At 33.6% G+C, this 25604-nt stretch overlaps 1 protein-coding gene across 1 annotated transcript; it reads left to right on the top strand.

The window, feature by feature from the left end:
- The first annotated feature begins 217 nt into the window (after positions 1-217).
- On the top strand, positions 218-25519 carry LOC133175283 (uncharacterized). The gene is made up of 24 exons (XM_061310380.1): positions 218-275; positions 565-776; positions 3086-3249; positions 6310-6479; positions 6923-7153; positions 7333-7377; positions 7479-7604; positions 7686-7811; positions 7909-8175; positions 10921-10931; positions 13049-13164; positions 13918-15079; positions 15791-16991; positions 17088-18406; positions 18489-19167; positions 19308-19424; positions 19754-20061; positions 20215-20322; positions 20501-20654; positions 20977-21160; positions 21253-22814; positions 22992-24221; positions 24389-24904; positions 25073-25519. Exons 1-24 carry the CDS (start codon positions 218-220, stop codon positions 25345-25347), a joined length of 10341 nt encoding a protein of 3446 aa, XP_061166364.1. The 3' UTR covers positions 25348-25519.
- The last annotated feature ends 85 nt before the right edge of the window (positions 25520-25604 follow it).

Below are 25604 nucleotides of genomic sequence, written 5' to 3' on the forward strand. Positions count from 1 at the left end.
TTTTTGTTTTTTTTATGTCATTACTATCCACTGTTGTATAATTTCACTATTTTCTTGATAGGACAAACATCCAGTGATGGCATTTATGCACCGATAGATTTATTTGCATTTACTTCGTAAAATCTCAAGATAAGATTTGATTGAGATAGATAATGTTGTCTTTCACTTAAAAATTGGTATTTAAACACGTGCTGTTTTGCCATTAGTTACAATAAAGATGTACGGTCTGGCATGCACGCGAGAAAAAGTAGAGGTTTTATTTTTCGTCTTGGCAGGTAAGCATGGCATTATATATATATATAGAGAGAGAGAGAGAGAGAGAGAGAGAGAGATCAGTGTGTGTGTGTGTGTGTGTGTGTGTGTGTGTGTAGACGGTATTGGTAAGGATCTTCTTATAAAGATGTTCGTCTCAATTCCATTCTCAATGACAGTGTAGGGAGGCCTCCCTATCAAGAAACTCATCCCACCTGGCTACTGTGTCTATTCGGATGTACCCATAACGTGCATATTAATCTAACTCAATTCTTCTTTACTTTATAAATCTAATGATTTCTTTAAATGAAGGATATTTAGTCACAGTCCATTGTCAACCATGGATTATGGTTTTTCGTGGAGCATCCGGAAGAATTGGTGGCAGTAATGATATATACAAATTATGGAGTACTGAAGGAACCTCTGGTTTATCCGAGCCAAGAGCCAGGCAAATAGGGAGTAGATGTAGTATCCATTACAAAAACAAGCTAGTAGACGAATGGAGGAAAATGATAATTCATGGGGTAAGTGTACAAAATACCTAAATAAACGTTAAATAAAACTCAGCATATATTAATGTAAATACTGCGTCATCACATACTTTCCCCAATTTGAAATGAAATTGAGAGTAATTCAAAATAATGAATAAATCAAAAACAATATATTTTTCAAATGCTTTTAAAAAGTTTAGCATAACCTGATGGAATGTGCAACTCATACATTATATTTCTAAAGTGTTTCGTTGATAGTCGATTCAAAATGACATTTTTTTTTTTAGCATTTTAAGTTTATATTCTCTGTTGAAATGTGATTTCAACAGGCAATGTCACACAGAAGGGGAAATTATGGCACTTTCAAGATATTGGTTCTATTTTCTATCGATGTTTTAAATAGCAAGTCAATTTTTTTTTTTAAATATTTCACCCAGATATCGTACCTTGTTATAGAAAAGACGGATAAACGTCTTTTTTCCTGTTCTCCTGGTTGTAAATTGATTGAATTAAAGATAAAGTCTAAAATATGGATTTAAGTGACAATCACTGTTTGTAAAAGCTTTATTTACACATTAAATAAACATACCATTTTATAGACCTATAGATTGTTCCTTAGCTATCCCGAATGAATATGTAACCTGTATCCATTTCAGCTTTTAAATACACATTCTACTTTTAAAAAATGTTTTGTTTTGTTTTGTTTTTTTTTTTATAATTTCTCTTTTTCATTTAAAAAACGAGTTTAATAATCCATACCACAAATATAAACATTTAATTCACAGAACATCGCTACAAGTGATAATAGTTTGTATCAATTTACAGTGATCATGTTGAGTTTTAATAGTTTATTGATTGAATTAGTAGTTTATGCTCAGAGTGTATTTATGGTCCTGCATAAGTACTTTTTATTGACTGTCTTACCATTACCTTGCCACATGTAAGCTTGCCGATAATTCTGTCAGTTGGCCGCAATGAACCCCGCATGGCACTTCCCTTCAATCAAGGTATATCCACGATTGTAATACTGATGGGTTCAGTAACATCTCATCTCCAAAGCGATTCTAGCCCTGAGCTCTTTTAATTATCTTTTCCTTTCAACTTTTATCACTGAGTATAGAAGGGTTTTATTTGTCGATTCTGATCAATTCAATCTCAAAACAATTTCCAAATTATAATTTATGATATTCAAATCTGTTCTATCAGGAAAATTACAGTTCATGAAATTAATGTCTATATATTCAGTCATTGTATTTACACAATTAATTTCCACTTGGAGACGACAAAATTCACATTGATTAGTAAACTAGTAGTTATTTTTTAACTTGTATTTTACTGTATTCCATGCAAAGACCTTGTTTGAAGCTACAATCTTTCGGAAATAGAATATTGACTAACGTTTTTCATACGCATTGTTAGACCATTATTTTCACATTGCATTGCGTTTGACAGGTCGACAGAGGATACTCTCTCCTCAATGACATCTGATCCCACCTCTGTTTTCAGAGGTCCGTATTTGCTCTGCTCACAATTTGTATTGTTTGATTTGAAGGAGACACATCTTTGATACGATTGTTCATGCATTGTTTACAGAACAGTTAAGTGAAGACTATCACTGCACAAGAGTGTAATTTTTTTTGATAGTCTGAAAAAAATGCTCATACTTTCTGAAATAGCACCCAAAGAATTTCAACCCGTGGAACATAAAGAAGAATAACTCTTCCATTAGGATCTTTCAATTAATAAAAATTAATGCATGCGATATTTTCCATTTATATATATTTGTTGAATTTCTATATTTCACTTTGTTCACATATTAAGGCACATTCTAGTTGTATATTACCATGGAATAATATCTGTCTGTTTCAAGAAATGAAGTTTTCCCAGTTTTGTATGATTATTTTTTGTTGAAAATAAAAAAAAAAAAACGAGACTCATTCCTTATATTTTTTTTTGTTTTTATATCATCAATATATTAATTAACTCTTGCCTATAGTATCAAGCTTTTGAAAAAAAAAAAGACAGAATCATTTTTTGTGTTTCTTATTAAATTAATTTAGAAAAAAATGTTAAATTACAATTTAAATACAGAAACGTTAAGGTATTTCAAATCATACTAATTTAGGCAAGTAAAAATTTCATCTGGTATCCCATACCACCTTAAATGAGTATGGTATTATTCTAATATAACTTCTATCATCAATGGTTAAGCATATTGTATTTTCAAGTTTAAAAATGTCCATATAATATATCCGTTATAAAACCTATATGTGTACAATCACTTTACTTGAATGTCATAGAAAGGTCAGCCCCAAATAATTCATCTAATTTTTTTTTTTCAGGTAAAGCTTGCAATTTACAAAGATGGAAGAGAAATGAAAAACATAATTTTCGAATCCATGCCTTCCACTGACAAATCTAATTGGTTCAAAAGTAAACATTTGAATTCCTCTAGCTTCAGTGACCTAAACAAGTGGGGGTCATATACCTTATTTGGAATTGAAGGGTGAGTATTAATGTCATTTCTATGTACTATTACAAATGAACAGAAATTACAGGTGAAATGGCAGTCAGCCAACCAATCCAGTCCTAAATATTGGATAAAATTATATAATCTTATTGTATCGCGGTATTTTTTTTTAATTTTTTCCCTAGATAAAATATATATTGGTTACACATACAAAATAAAAACCATATTTGTACTGAAGACGCCAAATATCGATATAGGGTTTATAAATATTCTTTTCCCTTCAGTTATTCGGTGAATTCAAAGTAAAGGGGGACTGATCGACCCCCTGATAAGAGAGATAACGTTCCAAGTAAAAATCCTAATATAATTCATAGTTTATCTTACCAGAGTTTGATAATAGAGAGCTTTGAGTAGTCAATTCAACCAAACCCAATATATTACGGAAATATGAATCTTATTTCCTTTTTGCCTATATTTTTCAGAATTTTTTATATATATTTGACATAAAACATTTAAATCTAGTATCAAAACCCTTATAGATTGAAGAAATTCTATCTTTTAATGAACCATTTAAAAATGCTTTAATGTTTAATGCACTATGTAGAATTTTTATCAGAATTACATTTTTTTCATTGAAAAATTATTTTAAAGAAAGGTGAATCCTGCTAATGTATATTTATTACAAGCAAATATAATCTTGTGATATTCGGACTTAGGAAGCAGCTCTTTGTTATGTTTACTAATACTAATATGAATGTTTATTATGTTTTCTTATATGAATTTAATAGGTATGACACTAAATGTATTATTTTCATAAACAGCTCATATTTTTAATGTTATGATGATAATGAGATGAAAATCATTTCTGAAAAAATCATCAGTGCTTGATACCGCATACTATTTTTTATTTGAATCTAAATCATAAACGGTACCAATTTTGATGCACCCGATCTGCGTATTTCGACAAAATATGTCTCTTGAGTGATGCTCATGCCGAAACGTTGGAAATCCGAAATAGTTAAATTTAAAAAAAAAAAACTTTGAAGAGCTGAATAAAGGGGGCACCAAAGACTGGAGCCAAATACGTCGAAGGATCAGAGCTATGCATGAGGGAGATAAATTTTGAAGTAAATTTCTAAATTTTACCACTGCAGTTTAATATATATCCGTATTTTCAACTGGTACCGAAGTACTTAGCTACTGGACTGTAGTCCACCGGCAGAGGCCTCGACACAGGGGTCATAATGTAAATCATATACCGTACCAATTTTGATGAACCAGATGCGCATTTCGACAAACTATGTCTCTTCAGTGATGCTCACGCCGAAAAGTTGGCTATAGCTCTTGATGAAAATTAATGTTGGAAAGGTTTTTTTTTAAAAAAAAACTTTAAATTTAGAGCGGCTTATAATTACTCCTTAAGACTCCGTAAGTCATTACTTTCTATGCGAACATTATTCATTTGAAATTATAAATTATATTTGGAATGATTCAAATAAAAAATAAAAACTCTAGCAATACCAAATCACATCTTAGCTGCTATAGCTTAAACGCCTTACATCAATGACCACCAGTAAATTGATGACCTGAAATTGCAATGCAGATGATGATATTAAATAAGTGGTCTAGAGCCATGCAAGGGCCACAAATGAGTTCTAAGTAAATTTTCAAAATGTTTTTCTTTTTTTTTTTATTTCCATGAATATTGTGATCAAATCCTAGATAAGAACAAACCCCTAGATAAGAACAAACCAATTAACCCATTACACGGATGCTTAAATACAAATAAGATTGACATGGCCTACTTTTTCTTAAGAAAAAGATTTTTTAAAAGATGTTTTTCTTGTATACATACACTTTGTAAAATTTGATCCACGATTTTAAAAAATGTGTCAAAATCTTTTGCATGTTGCTTGGGAAACATACTAGTGTATTTGTGTAAATGATAGATGGAAATATACTAAAAGTGTCATGTGAAATAAAATTGTAAATATAAATTAAAAAAATCTGTCTAATAGAGTTAAAATACATGAGGCTTCACATGTTAATTTCAATAGTCCCCGACCACTGACGTCAGATACAAACACAGCCGCACGAGATTGACATGCATATAAGGCTCCTGACTTTTCACCTGGCGAAATTAACATTCCGGTTGATCAAGAAATCAACTCTCCTAACTTTAAAAGAGTTGACACAGAGAAAACAATTAGAAATGGAAATATTGATTGATAAAGTCTTCCCAAAAGCCTTTTTGAGATATTTTAGCGGTTCCAGTTTTGGACAATTGTAATGATAACACTTTATACAACAAATAATATTTCCATTTCTTTTTGTTTTCTCTGTGATAACTCTTTGAAAGTTACTTGACTTGATTTCTTGATCACTCTACCGGAATGCAAATTTCGCCAAGCGATAGTCCATTAGGAGCTAAGGAGGCCTAATATGCATGTAAATCTCGTGCGTATGTCTAAGCGTCTGACGCTAAGTTGGCCTAATATGCATGTAAATCTCGTGCGGCTGTCTTTGTGTTTGACGTCACTGGACGGGGACTATTAAATTGACATGGGAGACCTCGTGTAATTTAAATCTATTAGTCTACATTTTTAAAATCTAAATTTAAAATTTTATTTCACAATGCAATGGAAATATAAGGATTCGCCCGTTATGCAAATTATCCCACATTTCCAACAATCGTTGATGCCCTGGCATACTCTACTAACTAGACAGTGATTCCTTAAATAAATCTTACATGTACCGGTGGTAACATATCTCTGACTAGATGTTTTCTGTATTTCATAAATATTTTGGCGTATTCATCTTCTTCGTTACTTCTTCTCTTATAAAATGAATAGATAAATAAAACATAAAAATTCATTATGCAATAAGGGTTTTTAAACTATATCAGTTGACTTCTAAAGCATTTTGTAAAATATTTTTTACATCAAAAATGGTTCTTATATTCAGAATTTCTAAAGTAACTTATAAACACGATGCTAAGAAATTTAAGGACATTTTTTTTAAGATGGAGTTAAAAAATATACATAATGTTTTAAAGTTTCGAACGAGTTAAAGCTTATTTAAATGCATATATTCCAGTGATTCTTCTATGCAAAGACGTTTCGTAATAAGCAATAATGGAGGAAGATCAAATGATATAGGGGACTTCTGGTTCGGTATTTTTGAGACTCAAGTATATGACTGGGAGCGAAATTTACTCCCAACCATAATGTACAGTCCAAGTAATTCAGCAACCAGAGGAAAACTGCGTAAGAATATATATATATATATATATATATATATATATATATATATATATATATATATATATATATATATATATATATATATATATATGAAAGATGAAAGAGAGAGAGAGAGAAATGTGAATCATAAATTAATTATAGTAATCATCTATAAGTTTAAATGCAGCACACAAGGTATATACTCATATAAAGATCATAGTCATAACATTTCAAAACCAAGTTTTAAGCGATCTAGGCACATGAATACTAGAGTTTATATATAAAAAAAGGAGACATATATGTATACAGATACTAGCACACTGCATATTTGTAGCAAGAATAACAAGGTGGGTTTTTTTTGTTTTGTTTTGTTTTTTTGTATGTTTCAAAGTTATGGATTTGAAAACAGTTTATTTTTATGCTTTGAAATGCTTAGAGGCATAGACTACTTCTGCTACAATTTTCAGAACAAAAGGAAGTAGGAGAAAATAACCCCCTTACTATGCAGTGCAATCCAGGGAGTATAATACATATATACAGCGCACGTTATGGAAGAGGAGGCTGTTGGGGTAATGTAATTGGTAATGTATTACCTAGATGTCCGAATCAAGAGAGATGTGTAATTGGAGCGACAAACGCTGTTCTTGGTGATCAGTGTCCAGGGATCCCAAAACTTTTACAAATAAAGTATTCATGTGGTAAAATGTTCATTATGAATTACATATATATACTAAATAAATTACAGTGAAGACTTTTTGCTATTAGCATAGATAAGAGTTGTGGAATTTAATGTTTTCAAACATAAACCCTTGATTTGAAAAGAAAAACTTGTATGAATTTTTGGTGAATAATATTTTCTTCGTGATTTTTATTTCAGTTCCACACATTGCCGATGAATTTGCCATTTATGTGAAAGCTGAAGGTTTGTATTACTTGACCATGCAAGAACAACTTAAAGGATTGAAATCTTTACATGATTTTGTTATTTACATTTTCACTTTTAAGTTACATACATTTATTCAGATCAGTCAAGGATAGAAAACTGTGTAGAAAAAGATTTGGACTGTTACCTGTCAACCGAAGGTCATTGCAAAAGATGCAACTCAACACATCCTGTCAAGCTTTACAACGGAAACAAAGAGTGTGCCTGTAAGTGGAAACATTTTTCCATTTAGTCTTGATTTATTTTCGAGTTTTTACAAATGTTGAATTAGAGAAGATGTATTTTAGGGCTTTGTTCGCAAGAAAACAGACATTGCTGGCCTGGAACATGTGGTGCTGATAATGTTGCAAAAGATTGTCAGTGCGACGAAGGATTTTTTACTGAAAAGGATGCATCTCAAGCTCAGTGCATAAGTATAAAATTATTCAACATATTCTACAATGGAATACTGCAATACCTAGAGATTATTATAATATTGGCCCAAGTATTTATTTCATGTTTCAATTACAGTGACCCGTCAGCCTACGATTGAAACTTGTTTTGCTGGGCTTCATGGAGTCAAAGGAGAACACGTTACCTTAAGAAAAATAAACTCTTCCTCTGCATGTAAAGATCAAAAGGATAATTTTATTAATTTTCAGCCCGCCAGGACAGATTTTACCTTACAGTACGCATTTACTGTAACACCAGCTTATCCCAGGCCGACCTTTATAAAAGAATATAAATTTGGAATAGGAGGAGGGAGCCTAACACTTCAATGGAAACAAACAACTAAAGGTAAAATTCTAAGAAAAAGTCATATCCTAAATTAACGAGTAATGTTTTGAACTTTATGATGCTGAAGACAGAATTTGGAAGCTATGAATTAGGTTAAACATCATTCAAACAAAAAAGTTCTTATTGTGAAAGGATCAAACATTCAAAAGATTTTCTTATTTGTAATTTAAATCCTAGAATAATGCCTGGTCAAAAGAATTTTATATTCATATGCCATAAGAAAGTGTAGGTAAAAAAGGAATTTCCGAAATCAAAAGAAATTTTCATGAAATTTAAAGTACATTTTCCTTAGAACCATGAAGGGTAGCCGAGCTATTCTTGATTTTCACACACAAGATATGTATGATGTTAGTGCATTATGTACATGGTTAATTTATTGGATAAACTTGCTTGCGCTCTGTGTTTTTGGCAGAAAGATTTAAAATTTATGAAAAATCAGTTGAAAAAATTGGACGTTTTAACATTCAAAAACTTCTTTTGACGTTTGCAAGTGTTATTAATAAAACATCTTTTTAGATGACCCTTATCTAATCCGTTTATCATGATTCATCATAGTTTTCTGTCAAAAATATCAAGATTTGATATATATGTAGAACTTGCAGATAGTGATTAAAGAATACCATATTTTGTTGTTTTTTTAATCGTATTTATTTTTTTAAGGTGTGTGTGTAGGGGGGATTAACAGTTAGTTTGTTTTATACATGTATTACATTATATGTACATTATTATATGGAGTCATTCTAATTGTTTTAAATATCCATTAATTTATTTCTTTTATTAATATGCACGACCATACCATTTTTGTGACGAATAAGTAATTAAAATAGTTTGTGTGTATGTATTCTTGTGTAATTATAATGAATAGTGGTTCAGTTGCGAATTTGATCGCGAAAATGCCGCGAATATAAGTGGTTCACGTAAAGTCTGCAACACAGTAAAATTTCAAATGATGGAGAACCCTGGTGTAACGAGTGTCACGTAAGAAGGTATCTAAAAGGCTTTTAACATCATGTTGTTTTTTTACTTTGTTCAGTGAAATGTGATGATAACAAACAGTTATCACACACAAATGTTTTATTAAACAATATACAATTATGGACCTTTCAGAAGGGAGACATTACAAATAATCAGGTCTCAGTAGAGTTGTCATGGTGTCCTCCTTAGGCTTATACAGTCCATAATAGTTTTAACCTGGAGAATCTTAATTTAATAAAATAGAGTAGAAAGTATCAAACATCTTGTAGTTATGATTCCCTACTTTCGAAATATTTCAACAGACAGCTTTGACATCATCGTTAGAATATATTTAAAACATTGCTGTGATGTCATTCCTTTGTTCTTGTAGTCTAAAAATTTACCTGTGGCAGTCCGATATTAGTGAGCAGTCTGATATTAAGTGTAATATCAAACTTTCTCAGTACTGATATCCTTCAAAATTGGACTGTTAGTGAACAAAAGAAATTAAAATGTGTCTATTTAGCAAACACCAATGTTTGATCATAGTTATTTGTACATATTTTTTAAAAACAGAATATTATTTACTGATCACACAGAATCGGAACTTAAAAAAAAAAGACTCATTCTGAAATAAGAAGGGATAAAATAAAAGATTTAAACACGATCTCTCTGAACTTTCGATAAACATGTTTGACTTCAAGTGATGTTTTCATGCAATGTTAAAAATTCAGAAATTCTCTTATTTTGGGTTGAAACCAATGAACATTTATACAGCAGAGTTGGCTAGTAAATCTCTCATTTTAATCATAGAAAGTTCTTCTGGTTATATTAAAAAATTATCCATATTACACATGCAGTCTTTATAACACAAGCCCGTATAGTTTTTCCATTAAGATCCATCCCCCCCCCCCCCCCCATTATAAGACACACACACATACACATATACAAACGTTTTTGCATTTAGGTCGAGCACTATCAAATTTCAGATTTTTTTTTTAGAAAAGTGTACCAAAAAGTAGAAAAATGTTTACCCCCCCCCCATTTTAGAGGGATATAGGATTTCATTTTAGAGGAATATAGGATTTTCGGGTTTAAGCAGTTTAAGTTTTTTTTATTGTTGCTAGTCTGATAATTATTTTTTTTTTTTTGGAGGTCCCCAACATAAAAAAAAGTTGCTACGGGCCTCTTAGGTTATTCTCAATGCCCATAATTAAAAATCAATTTACCTTCATCATCAGCTTCATTTGCTGGGTTTTTTTCAGTTCAAATAAAAGTTGTAATATGTATTTTCCTTTTCATTCACTAAACGGTCTGTATTATAATCCAATGCACTGCTTCAAGCTCTGTGCATACATGTGGGGATAATTCAGTCCTATTCTCCATTCTAAACAGTTATATTACTTTAAATACCCTGATACCCATAATTATGTAGCTGATTCAAAAAATACTGAGTATTTTTCATTCAAGCATGCCGCCGAAATATGGCTGAAATATTGCCGACTCGGCGTAAAACAATAATAATCAATCAATCAATCATTCAACCATGCATTCTTGAAAGAATTGCTTCATTAGGCATTAACACTTTTGTCTTTTGTTAAAATATCGGACTATCTCAGGTAAATCAAAGTGTCATTTAAAGAGCAATGTTTTAAGTACGATATATGCCTCATACAATTCTGTATGAAAAAATATCAGACAGTCTGATATTTTTTCATACAGAACTGTATTTGGCATATATCCATTACCCTGTACGTTCGCTTGGGCTATTTCTATGTTATCTGAAGGGAGGCAATACAGTTGTCACCCAGCGCGTGGAAGACAGCAAGAATTGTCTCCATGGGACCAGGTATCATGGAGTAAGCGTCCCCTGTCAACTGGTCGCACCTGCCGTGTGCCTCTTGTCATTATCAGATAAACGGAAAAATCTGTAGAGATTTAATGTGATAATAATAATATGGCCTAACAATTTGTATGAAAGACGTCAGTCAATATTCGCCGTTGTATCGATCAAAGGATTTGCGGAAGTTGACTTTTATTTACAAATAAGGCCATTATATCGACTATAGAATTTTCGAAATAGTGACTTTAAACAAAATTGTAGATATCTTTGTATCAACAACTCATTTGCCAGTCACCTGACTCGTTTGAGAAACTGGTCTTACGTAGAACATGTTCCTGCGTATCTCAGCTGGGAGACGAAAACAACATATGCTAGAGATAATGGTACACTGTATATTGCTATATAAAAAAGGGAAATCGACGATATTAAAATTGAAGTCATCATGTTTATTATAAAGTTAAGATGCTATTTTGCCATCATCTTTCTCTAGTGAACATTCGAATATGAAACAGACGTGTCCGACTTCGTTTTTTTTTTCAACTTCCACAGGATATATCGAATCAACTTAGGGGTGAAAATGAATGTTGTTAATTAATAATTTACCTGGTCTCCAAAGATTTCATATATGCATGTATATTGTCAATGTTAATTAATTAAAATTTTGAACGGACATATGGCTTTGAAAAATTTCACCCTTATATTAGAAAGGGAACTATGAGTAGAAGTTAAATTTTCACTTGCAGAATTAAATCCAAATTCCTCCAAATTTCCTCTGCTATGATAAAAATGAGCCTTACAAGCACAGACTTGTTGTTATCTGGAACCTGTACGTATTGATCATTAATCTTTCTATCAAATTCTTTGGTCTTTTCAGAATTACTGAAGACAGAAGGATAGACAGTTTTGACGTTATCCCGAGATTTCACCATTCACTTCATACTTTGAATCCATTCTGAGAGGAGTGTCAAGGTCTTCTCTTACATATTTGATATTATCTACGACAAGATTCAAAATACCGGTTTATGACATCTTGTCGCCAGTTGAAAGATCGAGGTTCTCAAAACTAGGGCCCTCTTAAAATCGTGGTTCCCAAAACTTCAGCCCTCTTAAAATTAATTATTTAAAGTCCTCATTGTTATTATATTCACTTCACTCACTTCCATTCATATGTCGACTCGATATATTCTAGTGAACGCGAAATAAAAGACACCACAGAGTCTACTACTACTGGTTCATATTTGGATGTTGTAGTGACTATGGACGATAAGGGCCAACTTACAACTAAATTGTACGGCGAATGAGATGACTACAGCTTTTCCATCGTCAGTTTTGTTTTCGTCAATTCTCCTTGCTTATGTAGTAATATTCTGCTATCACCTGGGGTTTACGTCTCCCAACTTTTTCGATACCCAAGAGTATGCTCCGAGTTCAATCAATTTTTTAAAACCAGGCAGATTACTGACAGAGAAGTTGATGTTACATGGATTTCAATAACCTCGTTTAAAATCAGCATTTTGAAAATTCTATGTTCGTTATCATGACCATGTTAGCAAAGCATTAACCTATCATTGGGTCGTATTTCATACCAATTGTTAGGCCTTTTTTATATTTAATTTGATTACGAAATATTCCGTTATATCTGATCAATACTTAAGGCTCATGGCGGATGTGACAGGTTGGCAGGGGATGCTTACTACACCTCCTAGGCACCTGATCCAACCTCTGGAATTTCCGGGGGTCCCTGTTTTGTGCCCTGTTTACAAGATTTGCCTTGTAAGTAGACTTTTTTGAGATTGATAACTATTCGTTATCCTTACAAAGAAGGCATTTAAGAGACATCATGTACTGGTATTTAGGTTAATTGTAAGACCGATGGCCATGACTAAGCTAATGTCTTTTTGTTTTGGTAGAAAAAGTGCCAACACATTCACATTGGTACATTTATGGACATAATACTGTTATAATTATACTAATTTTATAAGAAAGTTTCCTCTCAGAATTTAAGGCGTTCTATATTTATAATAACAGTTTTAAGATTGTACTAGAATATGAGATTCTTTTGCAGAAATGACTAAGTTAATTTTGGATAATGAGCTCTCTTACTATGGGATAAATTTGGACAAACTAAATGATACTGTTCATCTTGAAAATGGTACCGTATTATCTCGTGTTTCTATGGAGAATGGAGACGGGTAAGTGTTGGGTATTCATATAAAAAGAAATACAAACTGTCTATCATATCAATAATTATAATCTTTATTCATGTTATAATTGACATGTTATTACGATATGAAAAAAATTATATGCATATTCTTTGCTTTCTCCCACTATAAACCTGCACTCACAGTTGCTTTCAAATTACTATGAACGCAACGTCTTCTGCTATGTTTGCAATTCATTTCTCACACTCGTACAGAACAAGCTACTCTACTTATATATCACATTCAGAAGTATATATATGAAAAGTTGTGCGAAAGAAATAAATTTTAGTTTTTAATGAAATCCTCCGGGAAAAAAAGAAATTCAAAATGATTAAAAATGCTGATTGAGGTGTATTTAATTTTTATAACTGTGGTAAAGAAGCAAATACCATATATCATATATTGTATGTAATTTATTGGAGATAAGGTTGATAAATAAGGTATACTGATTTTATTGTCATGTTTTCTTCACTGTAGACAGGCAGCTGTGCCCTTATGCAGGCCAGAATTTCCTACGATATTCTTGACAACTTCATAGAATGCAAATATAAGTAATAAACAACGATTATTCAGTGAAATGGTCTATGAATAGCAATTGCTCTGCTGGCATATTTTTCATGATGTGCTAGTGCGCATCATTGAATATGCCAGCGGAGCAATTGCTATTTATAACGCCATGTTCACTGAATAATCGTTATTAATTTCCTATAGATTTTCATGAACCTGGATATTTTTTTAAATCAGGTTGTGCTACACTTTCAAGGCTACAGGTAAGGGATACCTACAGACAACAGCGTTGCACGATCCACTAAAACTTCTCCAAAGAAGATACTACAATGAAACCGTGGCTACGAGAGATACCTGTTTTTGGTTTGATAATCTAAAACCTGTTCATTGCAAAGTCACAGGTGAATGTAAAGATTTAGAAATTATTCAAATGAACTCCATAACAAAATCACCAGTTGTGACCATAGGGCTAGAAGGTTGGAAAGATTCAGATATTTTCAAGGGTAAACGTATCAATGCTTCTGGAATTCGGCAATATGAGGTTTCTGTTTACAGCATAGGTGGCGATGATGCTCTGCTACAAGCCGATCTATCAGCAGACAAAAGCAACACAAAAAAATCAGATACATCAGAACCACTGCATATTGAAATTACAAGTTGTGGTCTTTTTGAAATCCATCTAGAAGTTGTCGATAATTCTGGCGAAGGAAATGTCCAAATAGCAAGGCGATTTGTGCTATTTGACAATTGCTCTAATGTTCAAAAGAATCCAAATAAGAATCTTTTTATTGCAACAGCAGATATTAATTCAAACAGAACTTGGCAAACACAGAAAAGAAAACTTTGTTTTGACTGGACAGGGCGATTTTTTAATACTTTACACAAAAAGACCAATCTTCTTAAACCAATTAAACGTAAATCTACAATTGCAGAGGATTACGAAGACAATGATTATCCTTTGCCAAGAAATGGCACCGCTAACATTGACGGTATCGTGGAATTAAATTTCACAATTACTTTGAATGGCAAGAAAAGAATAGTAAATCAGCGGCACGAAAATGTATTGATCCAGAAACACTGTGCCAGTTTGCCTCTAAAGGATGGAGATTCTGTAACGGTTGATGTTGTTGCCACAGATATCATGGGCAACTTTAACAGTGACTCCACCACTGTGTTTATAGATACATCTGTTCCGGAAATTACTAATATGGGTTTAAATAAAGGTGACTTCAGAGGACTTTTCGTTCACAACACCATTGAACTTTCAAAAATGAAAATGATTTTGACCATACGAGATGTTCACAGTGGAATAAAATCCATCCAGTGGTATTTGGGCACAAGATTAGGTCAAGCAGATATTGGAGATGGGACTTTGGCGGTTAATCGTCTATATAATGGAGTAAGTTCAGAACAATTACGAAATACATATATAAGTAAATAAACTATTCTTACAATTATTGTCTGTCACCCGCGTGGCGCAGTGGTTAAAGTATTTGCTCTAGAGTCGCCGAGTAGAGAGTTGATCCTTACGTCATGGGTTCGAATTCCACTGCGGGACGCGGAGATCGGTCCTCTAAATGAGACCATATAACCGTGATCCCGTGCTGCAGCACTGCTCAAAGGCCCTAAGTGCCTAGCACAGGTCTAAATTTGCAGGCCTCCATCGGCAAGTGGTGGCGTCTCAATAGGAGTAATAAAATTTTCGAAGGAACGTTAAACAAACAATCATTGCCTTCTTTAAGTATCTTTATGATTATAATCGTGTATTAAGCAAATCGCTGATGATAGAACTCCGTAGGACTTTATTTTGACTCAATTTCATCTTTTCATGGTTTGCTTTGAAAAACCATTAATTTAAAATATTACTTCATGAGTTTTATAGAGAAGGTATTCTCATTTCAATTTCAGCAAATTAAGATTTCATGGTATATTCAATATTGTTATGTACATACATTTATAAATTGACAGGAACAAATTCCAAATGACAAAGAGACAAGTCTACAAGGAAGTTAAATAATATTCTTATTTCACATTTTAGATTCTAGTTAACACTTTCTACTTGTACGTTCATTTACAAAATACACTTACAAAATACATATATTCTTTTAAGACCGACTGTATCAACGACACAGAGTGTTATTGTCCTTTTCATGGCCCATGTGAAAAATCAATATACAGCATAGATATGTCAAAACTGATGACCAAACATAACAACACTGGACAGCATAATAGAGACTATTTCTTCACATTTGTCGTGACAAACAACGCCTTTCTACAAACTGTAGAACATTTGGATATCCTTGTTGACGAATCGGCTCCCGTCAAAGGAGTGGTCAGGGAAGGTGCTCCCGGAGAAAAGGACAATGATTTTACCAACGAAAACAATACTGTTTTAAACTGGGATGGTTTTATAGACCATGAAAGTGGAATAAGGTCTTATAAAGTAGTCATGTTCTCTAGATGTCTCAGATTGAATGAAATACTAAGCATTAGATCAAATGAAAGCATTATTATAGTAAATACAACAAAGAAATCCGCTCGTCTTTATTTTCCAAAGAAAGGAAAGTATTTTACGTCTGTGATTGCATTTAACAATGCAGGGGAAAGTTCAGATGTTGCGTGTTCAGACGGTATAACGTACGATATGTCTCCAGTGCAAATTTTTAATCTTGCTGGGCAACGATTTATCACAAAAAAGGGAATAGCATGTGATGAAAATGATAATCCTTTCATAATTTTGGACAACCTAACAAAGATACAGTTAAAGAACTCGTCTCGGTGTACTCAAATTTGCAGAAATTTTTCATTTCCAGGGTTTATAAAAAATTTACCTCAAATAAACAATGCATATGCAGATGAGATATACTCTGAAGGAATGTGTGAAAAGGTCCCTCCATTCAACAATCAAGAAATCTATGTTCCTTCCGACAAGATCGAAGTTTCATGGGAATTTCGTGATTTGGAATCTCAGCTTGATGATTTTCTCGTTGGATTTGGCCAATCAGATTCGGAATATCTCAGTCCTTCTCTTCTTTCATACACTAAAACATTAGGAAGACCAAGGTATATTAATTATCATCCTGGGTTACGAAGCGCAGAAATATTTTGGATGTATATCAAAAGCATTAACAAGGCTGGAGTTGAAGAAACTGTTCGAGTAGGACCAATGATTATTGATTCGACACCTGTTGTTGTTGTTAAAGAACTAGACTTGGTTATTGAAAATGGAAATATTTATATTGGATGGGAAAATGATACATTCATTGATCAGGAAGAAACAGATCCGATAAATTCTATTCTGTTTCGAATAGGTAACACTTTTTTTTACAAAAAAAAATTCGCTTACCGTTAATTACGTATTATATTTTTTTCATATAATTTCACTTGAACTATTTCTTTTCTTTTAGGTAAGCAATCTAAATTCGTCACTCCTTTTCTGCAGCATTATAGAACAAATGATTGCCCACGATCTAACATGGCTGACTGCATTATATACCCTATTGAACGTCTTCATCCCTCAAAAACAGAGAACTCGGCCAAGTATTTGGTGGAAATAATAGTAACCAACAAAGCAGGTCACATTGGGACGACAAAATCAAGGTCATTTTGGATTCCCTCGCAGATTCCTCCCGGACCTGGAGTTGTTATTGATACTGATACTTCAGAGTTTTCCGATATGGATTATATACTGTACCCATCTAAACTGTGTGTAAAATGGAAGGGATTTGAACACCATGAAAACATCACGTTTGAAGTTGGAGTCGGAACAAAAAAGGATAAAGATAATGTTATTCGTTATACACAATCAACTTCAAAAGAAAAACATTGTTTTGATGCAAATGTCCTCGAACCTTTTGTTAAGTATTACTCTCTCGTTAAAGCTAGTTCTTACGGAGGACAGACCGTTGTTTCTTCTGATGGAATCACATTTATTCATGAGAATTTTACGTCAAGCATTCAATCATATGATGGTAAAGGATGTCCGATAGACACTTCAAAAAATATTATTCTGTATGACGTAAACTCTAGAGCAGGATGTGAAGTAACAATCAATAAAACATTGAAAATTGGTAAAATATATTCATTTGTATTCAATATTTCAACCATTTCAATTAACTCATCAGGGGCGTTGATATTGAAAACAATCACAGAAATCAACCGCAAAATTGTTATCTTCATAGCAAAATCAAAATCTCTTAAATTTTCCACACAATCAGACACTGCATTTGATATCAGTTTCCATCAATGTAATCTTGATATAGACTTCACAGAGAAAACAGATGTTGTAACTCTACACTGGACAAAAAGAAAGGATAATGTTATTCACCCCACGCGTTATATTGTAAAGCTTAAGCAGGAAATTCGGGGGTCTGATGATAAACTTATTTCGATGAAAGAGCAGTCCAGTAGTGCTACTTCTGCTTCGTTTGAAAACGTTAAATTAATCGAGGAAACCACTTACTTTGTCGAAGTCTCTCCATGCTTTGGCCATATCTGCCTAAATTTCACTCGCTCAGATGGGTTTGTGTTTCACCAAAAAACTTCACCAATAGAATTTAAAGACGCCACTCTGAATTTTACTGGTAAACACAAAATTCTGACTGCAAGCTGGGAAAAATCAATCATAAACGAATCTAAAATACAACTTGAAAGATGGACCCTCTCTTTTGATGCGATGGCAAGAGATCTCCTTTTGAATTGGACCTTAGTTACAAATGAGAAAGAGGTAAATTATTATAACCATTAGTCAGAGCGTTGGAAATTTCATTTGTTTTGTCCATTGTACTCAAGATAAACTTTTCTTGTAGGTAAATCAAAACCTGGGCAATTTTATAGCCACAAAGAGGAGAATCTATTTCTGTCTTCAGAATTGGTTAGAGGACGAACATTGGTTCGTTCAGTGTACTCCTGTGATTGTGACGAACAATCCTGTTGAAAATAATCTCAATATTTTAGACATAGATCTCAACAGAATTAATAGAAGTTTTGCTGATTTTATTTCTCGGGTTTCGTTCAGTAAGAATTTAGGGAATCTACAGCAAAGTGTCCACGATCTTGAAATTGATTATTGTACACCTGATGCCAAAATGTCAGTTCTCATTTTGGGGCATGACGGGGAAGACTTGGACGCATTCCTTATGACTTCACCCGAAACGCCCGAGACTGTGGTTGATTGTAAAAAACGCTTAGACTGTCTTTCAGCATCGGAAGTTAACAAAGGAATAGCAAAATTTACAATCGTACCACTGACTCATGGAACAATTTTGTTTTCTTGTATTCGGGGCAAAAACGAATCATATGGCTGTAGTGATGGGTTTTTTGTAGATTCAACCCCTCCTCGACGTGGCCAAGTAACGATACAAGGTTCCCATGGATTTATTACCTCCCTTTCAGATTTATCACTGAATATTGAACCATTTATTGAGGATGCCAAGCCTATAGGAGAAGAAAATCTCCCTTCTATTAGCTATTACGAATATGGAATTGGTAAAAACAATACAATCTAAATTTAGATTTGAAAGCAAAATAAAGTTACTTTACTGTACACATTCTTTATGGACACCGTAATAAAATTTTCCAGAAAATTTTAGGGAAATTGCAGTTAAAATCCTTTTATTAATTTAAAGGTACAATGGCAAGAGTTGATGATGTATTGGTCTGGCAGAAAACAACCAAACATGGACCAATCAGAATCCAAGAACTTAAACTAAATCAAGGAGAGACCTATTACCTCAGTGTTTCTGGTATATTTTTTTCTTTTTCATATATATATAATTCGGTAGAAGTATTGATTTAATAGGATAAATTGTATTCAATGTTTCTTTCCCTTTGTTTCTTGAAGGGGTAGGGGGTTGGTATAAATTATAAACTTAATTTCATATAAACAAAATATTTTAACAAATATATTATCTACAGTCTAAATAGTGATGGAAACTAGTAAACAGTTGTGTTTATTATTGCAACTTTTCAATTTTACATTCATTTTCAAACATAATTAAAAATACATAAACATATGTTTTAAGCAATATGGTCTTCTTATCCTTTATTCATTTGTTTCTTTATTTTTTTTTAGCTACAAACAGGGCAGGGCTGAAAAGTCCGTACGTTGTGACCCAGTTCACAGTGGACATTTCTCCTCCTGATGCTGGTAAACTTTACATAGGAGATGTCATAGAGAACTACTACATATCGAATCATCCTATAACGGTCCACTGGCGAGGGTTTGCAGATGATGAAAGTAACATTATGGAGTTTGAGTGTGGTCTTGTATCCAACAATGGGGAAATCATCGTACCATTCACTCATGCAGATGTCGATTCAATAATTTTTGAAAACATTAAAAACCTCATAGATGGTCACTCATATAGAGCAGTCTTAAAGGTTTTATACTTGCAGTTGTTTTCATTACTAAGTCAGACATTATTTTATTAAGCATTGTTTGTACCTGTATAGCCAATCAAAAACTGCTTGAAAAATACAGCAGGCAATCCTGTGTTCTGATTTCACAAGTACATGTTGATGTCATATTTTCAGGTAACTAACCACGCCCTTCTGTCTTTGATTGTGTATTCTCATAATTTTACTGTGGATACTTCTCCAACGCACCCAGGAACAGTTTTTGACAGCTTTGAAAGATATACGGTATTGTTCGACTCTTTTGTAATACTTGTAATACTAATGTAAGGACAAGATGAACAAATCAGATACGGGTTGCATAATTATATATTTTCAGAATACAAATAAAAGAAGTCGAAGTCAATGTCAACTCCAGATAACTTTTAAATTGATATTCATCCTTCTACTATTTTCTTTAATAAAGGACGAAGATTACCAGACAAGTGTGGATGTCGTTTGTGCCAGTTGGAATGGATTCAGTGATCCTCATTCAGACATCTTAGGTTACTATACAGGTCTTGGTAATAACCCAAACTTTCCTGATGTAAAACCCTTTAGGGATATCAGTCTTCGTCAAGGTAACCAAATGAGTGCATTTATCAATAATTTTATCTTTCTTTGTAATAAAGTACAAGGAACAAATGCTTGAGGTAGTATCTAAAATCCTGCACACTAATTTCGGTCAAGTCTTTGATAAAGCTATAAATCAATTAAACATTGAACTACAGAATCGGTTTTGCTATGGTTATAGAAAATAAGATGTTAAAAAGGCAGAATAATCGTTGGAAACAGACTTTAATGCTACATGTAATTGCATTAATCTGATTCAACAAATTAACGTACTCATACTATAGCTAGTACATTGAATCATGTGTTTACTGAAAATTTCTTTCCCTTTAGATTACTGTTGGAAAATTAGTCTGACAGCTGGACAGAAGTACTTTACGTTCGTTAAGGCCTGTAATAGAGCTATGCTTTGTTCCACATCGGTTTCAGACGGTATAGTTGTGGATAATTCTCCACCTCTTGCTGGGATAGTTTACATTAAGGGTGTTTCAGGACGCATGGCATATTTACATGATAGGTATATTTCCAAGCAGCAATCTTAAGTCTGATTTATGAATACAGACAATTTGTTTATTTTTTTCAATTCATTGATTTTAATGAATATTACAGAACATCAATAATGGCATCTTGGGTAGGATTTGAAGACCCACATTCATCTGTTGAACACTTCGAATGGTGCATAGGAACGAAGAAAGAAAATTGCGACATCTTACCTTACAGAAATTCTTTTCTTTCCAATGATATATACCTTCCATCTCTGTGGCTTCCTCTAAAAACTGATTTATTTGTGTCTGTCATGGCATTTAATAATGTGAATCTCACTACCAACATTAGTTCACATGCTTTTAGAGTAGACGAAACACCACCCATAGTCATTTCACAACCAAAAATCCACACCTTTAAAAGTCCATTAACTGAAGCAACTCAAATTCAATATGATGATTCTATTCTCAAATTATCTTGGCTATTTAGTGATAAGGAGAGTCGTATCTCCCATCATTTTATTACTCTAAGCAGTCATCATAACAAAAAAGTACCGTATGAAGGAGTCATTCACGACAACGTTAACACAATCATGATCCCATTTAATGCCACTAACCGTCTGTTAAATGGAGACCGATACTCTGCAGTTGTGACGGCATGTAACCAGGCAGGTCTGTGTACAGTCAGTGAGAGCCAACCCATTCTAATTGATTCCAGCCCTCCTCATCTTGGTGGTTTTACGTCTGAACACTTGTGGCAAGTTTCTGACAATCAGACAAGTGCAACTATCTCTTGGTTTGGGTTTCAAGATGTCGAGTCTGACATAGCATTCTTCAAACTTTCTGTTGGACATACGTATAATGGAGGTGAATTTACTAATGGGTTCTATCAAATATTAGGAAACCAGACCTCGGCCACAATTCCTCTCTATGACTTCAAACCTTATATGCATAATGAAATAATTTTGTCCATTTATGCAATAAATCATGCGGGACTAAAAAGCAGAACTGCCAAGGCAACAGTGCTCACTACGATGTCTGACAAATCTGGATTGAGAGGGCGATTTCTAACTCAGAGATATTCTTGTAAAACTTCTTTTTGTAACAATGATTGTACTTGCGGGGTAGTTGGATTGAAGTGTAGATTTAATGGCAAAAATACATGCAGGGAAGTAAATAACACTCACACCGAGGTTTTCATAGGTTCCTCAAATTCTTCTGACATCTTAATTCAGTCATCCACTACCTGCATTGCTGGTTCCTGGAGATCAAACTCCAGCAATATTAAAAGATATGAGTGGACAGTTGGATTGGTCAATGAAGCTCCAGGGCAGGGCATTTTTGACCTTCAAAAAGAGGATCCATGGACTGATAATGATTTAGAAACAAGCATTCTATTTTGCTTACCAGCACATAAGACTTTAGAAAACAATCAAAAGTATATTCTGTATGTGAGGGCTTGGGTCTCAGGAGATGAGTATGGGATCTCCAAAAGCAAGAGCATTACAATTAAGGATGTCTCCCCTAGAGTCAGAAGAGGAAAATTTATTTCAGAATCCAGAAATGAGCCATGCGGAGTCGACATCGACTTTGCCGAAAGCCAATGGAAAATATGCGCCTGTTGGAAAAATGTTTTTAGTGATGCTGATCGATTATTGTATACTTTCAGAGTTGGAACCTCTCCAAAACGTATTTCTATTAATATAATTATTGATTATCCTCAATTAGAAGATTTGAGAAAAGTCTTATATTTTAAAGTAAATTTGATCTGACTTCAATATCAGTCTATAATTACAAAGAAATTTATTGCACACCTTGAATTTAAAAATCTTTCATAATTATGTAACATTTTTACTTCTATTATAGTGGACGATGTACTCCAGTCAATCAACCTGGGCAATCAGACAGAACATTGCCCTTCTTTATTGTTGGAACCCGGTGTGCGATACTTCTTTACAGTCAGAGCTGTCAACAATATCGGACTTTACACTACTTTATCGTCCGATGGATTTCTTGTTGATGACAGTTTCCCAACCTCTGGTGTGGTATTCAACTCGCCCTCACAGAAAAATAAACCATTCTTCTCAAGTAAAACTCCTTCTGGAGCATCATGGATTGGTTTTACCGACACAGAGTCTTTCATAAGAAACTATTCATTTGGGACCCAAATCTATGAAAAGGGTTCGTTCCACCTCTTAGAGTTAACGTCAACAAATTTCTCTACTTCATCTACATCAAACAATTTAAAAGATGGCTCGACATACCGATATTCAGTACAGGCCAGTGATGCGGCAGGACATGGAAGTGCTTTAGCCTTTTCCCCTCCATTCACTGTAGACAACACTGAACCGAGTAGCTTTTATTGTAAAGAAAAAACTTTGATTCTAAGAAAACTTTTGCGCTCAGAGAAAACATCTTTTAATATTTCCGTAAAACAAGGATTCTTTTATACGTTTAATATTTACGATGCAGGGGCTTCTTGGGACACAGATATTGTCCTGAAATTTGAAGACGAAATTATGCGCCTTCCCGTAAAAATGAATGCTAATGGATCTGCTAATATCCATCACGGCATACTGGCATCAACAACTGGTATAAAAACCATTTCAGTCTTACAAGAACAGTTACCTGTTCATAAACTAAATATTGACATTTATCAATGTTATGCTGATCCTTCTACTTCAAAACAAGTAATAGAGTTTGCACAACTTTCACCAGTCATGTTCCAAGCATGTATCAAAGCTGTGGATCCTGAAAGTGGGATACAAAGATTCGAGCTTGGCATAGGAACAACTGAAAATGGAACCCAAATAAAGACTCTTGCTGATATTGGGAGGAAACATCATTTTTCGATGCACTTCTCTCTTCCCCATGGTTCTCCAATATTTTCACATGTTGTTGCTGAAAACGCCGCCAATTTACAAAACTATTTTACATCGAACAAAAGTATTGCCGACCACACTCCACCCTTTATAGAGATTCTTTCTGAGAAACTGGAATACCAAGAGGTCGACAACAGCACCCTGATTAAAATGATCCTACAATTCCGATCGGAAGACATTGAAAGTGGAATTAAATTCTGTAGAGCTTGTATCAGTAAGAATAATAAAAGATGTATTTTCTTTCTCTTATTTATAAATAAAATTCCATTCGGTTTTACGCTGATTAATTCTTTTTTTTTTACTTTCAGAAAATTGAAAAGATTGGTACTATTAATCAGATCCTTGAAACTTTTGAATGCTTTTCTAATATTATTTTTGTAGAGAACATATATGGAGCTGTTATATATCCCTGCGAGACTACGGCAAGCCCCTTTGTGTCGAACTACATCAATGCCACACACGGCACGAAACTCGTACCCGAGGTCATCTGTGTCAACGAAGTAGAACTACAAACAACACTGCAAGGAGGAATTAACATCGTATCTATTGAGAAGCCGTCACTTGAGAACGCGAGGATCGAATTCCTGGTCCCCGATCCATATTTCCGTATAGAGAGTGTTCCAGTCCAGAGTGATACGACCAGAATCGACTTCCGGTGGTTTGGCTTTGAAGATGATTCTGAGATAATATCTTATGACTGCAAGCTTCAGAGGGGTTCCAGCATCATTCAAAACTGGATTAGTGTTGACAGACATGACTATGCTTCCTTCAGTAACTTGGTACTCCGAGGTGAAGAAATTTATACAGTGTTTATCCGAGCCAGAAACAGTGGAGGATGGATAAGCCCTGCTCTAAATGCTTCAGTTAGAATTGATTTGCAACAACCTGTCTTGACAGGTAGGGTTTTCTGATTCCTTTTTGTCAAGAAACTAAACTTACGATACAGAAAACTTTGTATCAAGAAGGGTAAAATTTAGCAAATAGGTGCACAAGTATTGAGTGTATAATTATGACATTAATTGTTATTAGTTGTAATAGTTGTTATTACTTCTGTTATATGTACAGGTTCTCCCGCCATAATACAAGCACTCAATTCAGATGGAGTATACAGGCTTGACTGGGGCCGTGTATTCGTTTATAATGAACGTTATCCTACTAGATATGACATCAGCGTTGGAACTTCCGCTGGGTCTAGTGATATTCTGCGCCAGGATGGCTTAGTGGATACTACGTACGATATTGACGACATGGAACACATGAGTGTGGTTTACGTTGTTGTGAGAGCCTCGTTTCCAACTTCAACATCTAAAGTATATACTGGAAGAATTGTCTTAAAATGATTTGTGATTATATTTTTCAGACATTCAATATAACATTGTTGTTTAATCAGATAAAAGGACTTTTTTGTTTTCTCTACCTATTTCTTAATGTAAGTGAATATGGATCTCTTGTTAGTTATACCCACTTTGTATTTTAGATACTTGTAATCTGCAGAATAAAGTATGCAATGAAGATTTTGATGTTACAATTATATTTTCAAAAGCTCTTGTTAAATATTTGTTACAGGTGTAGAAACACTAGTGACAAGACAGCAAGT

Source organism: Saccostrea echinata, unplaced genomic scaffold (genome assembly GCF_033153115.1).
Source record: "Saccostrea echinata isolate AGI-Se365-2 ecotype Australia unplaced genomic scaffold, CSIRO_AGI_Sech_v1 ptg000062l, whole genome shotgun sequence".
Classification (NCBI taxonomy): Eukaryota; Metazoa; Mollusca; class Bivalvia; order Ostreida; family Ostreidae; genus Saccostrea; species Saccostrea echinata.

What these genes read in the sequence shown, in the direction of transcription:
- LOC133175283 (XM_061310380.1), top strand. Translation starts at nt 218, where the DNA reads ATGTACGGTCTGGCATGCACGCGAGAAAAAGTAGAGGTTTTATTTTTC. An exon ending in CTATTACGAATATGGAATTG is followed by an intron (nt 19,168 to 19,307) that starts GTAAAAACAATA and finishes ATTAATTTAAAG; the next exon opens with GTACAATGGCAAGAGTTGAT. An exon ending in AGTTGGAACCTCTCCAAAAC is followed by an intron (nt 22,815 to 22,991) that starts GTATTTCTATTA and finishes CTTCTATTATAG; the next exon opens with TGGACGATGTACTCCAGTCA.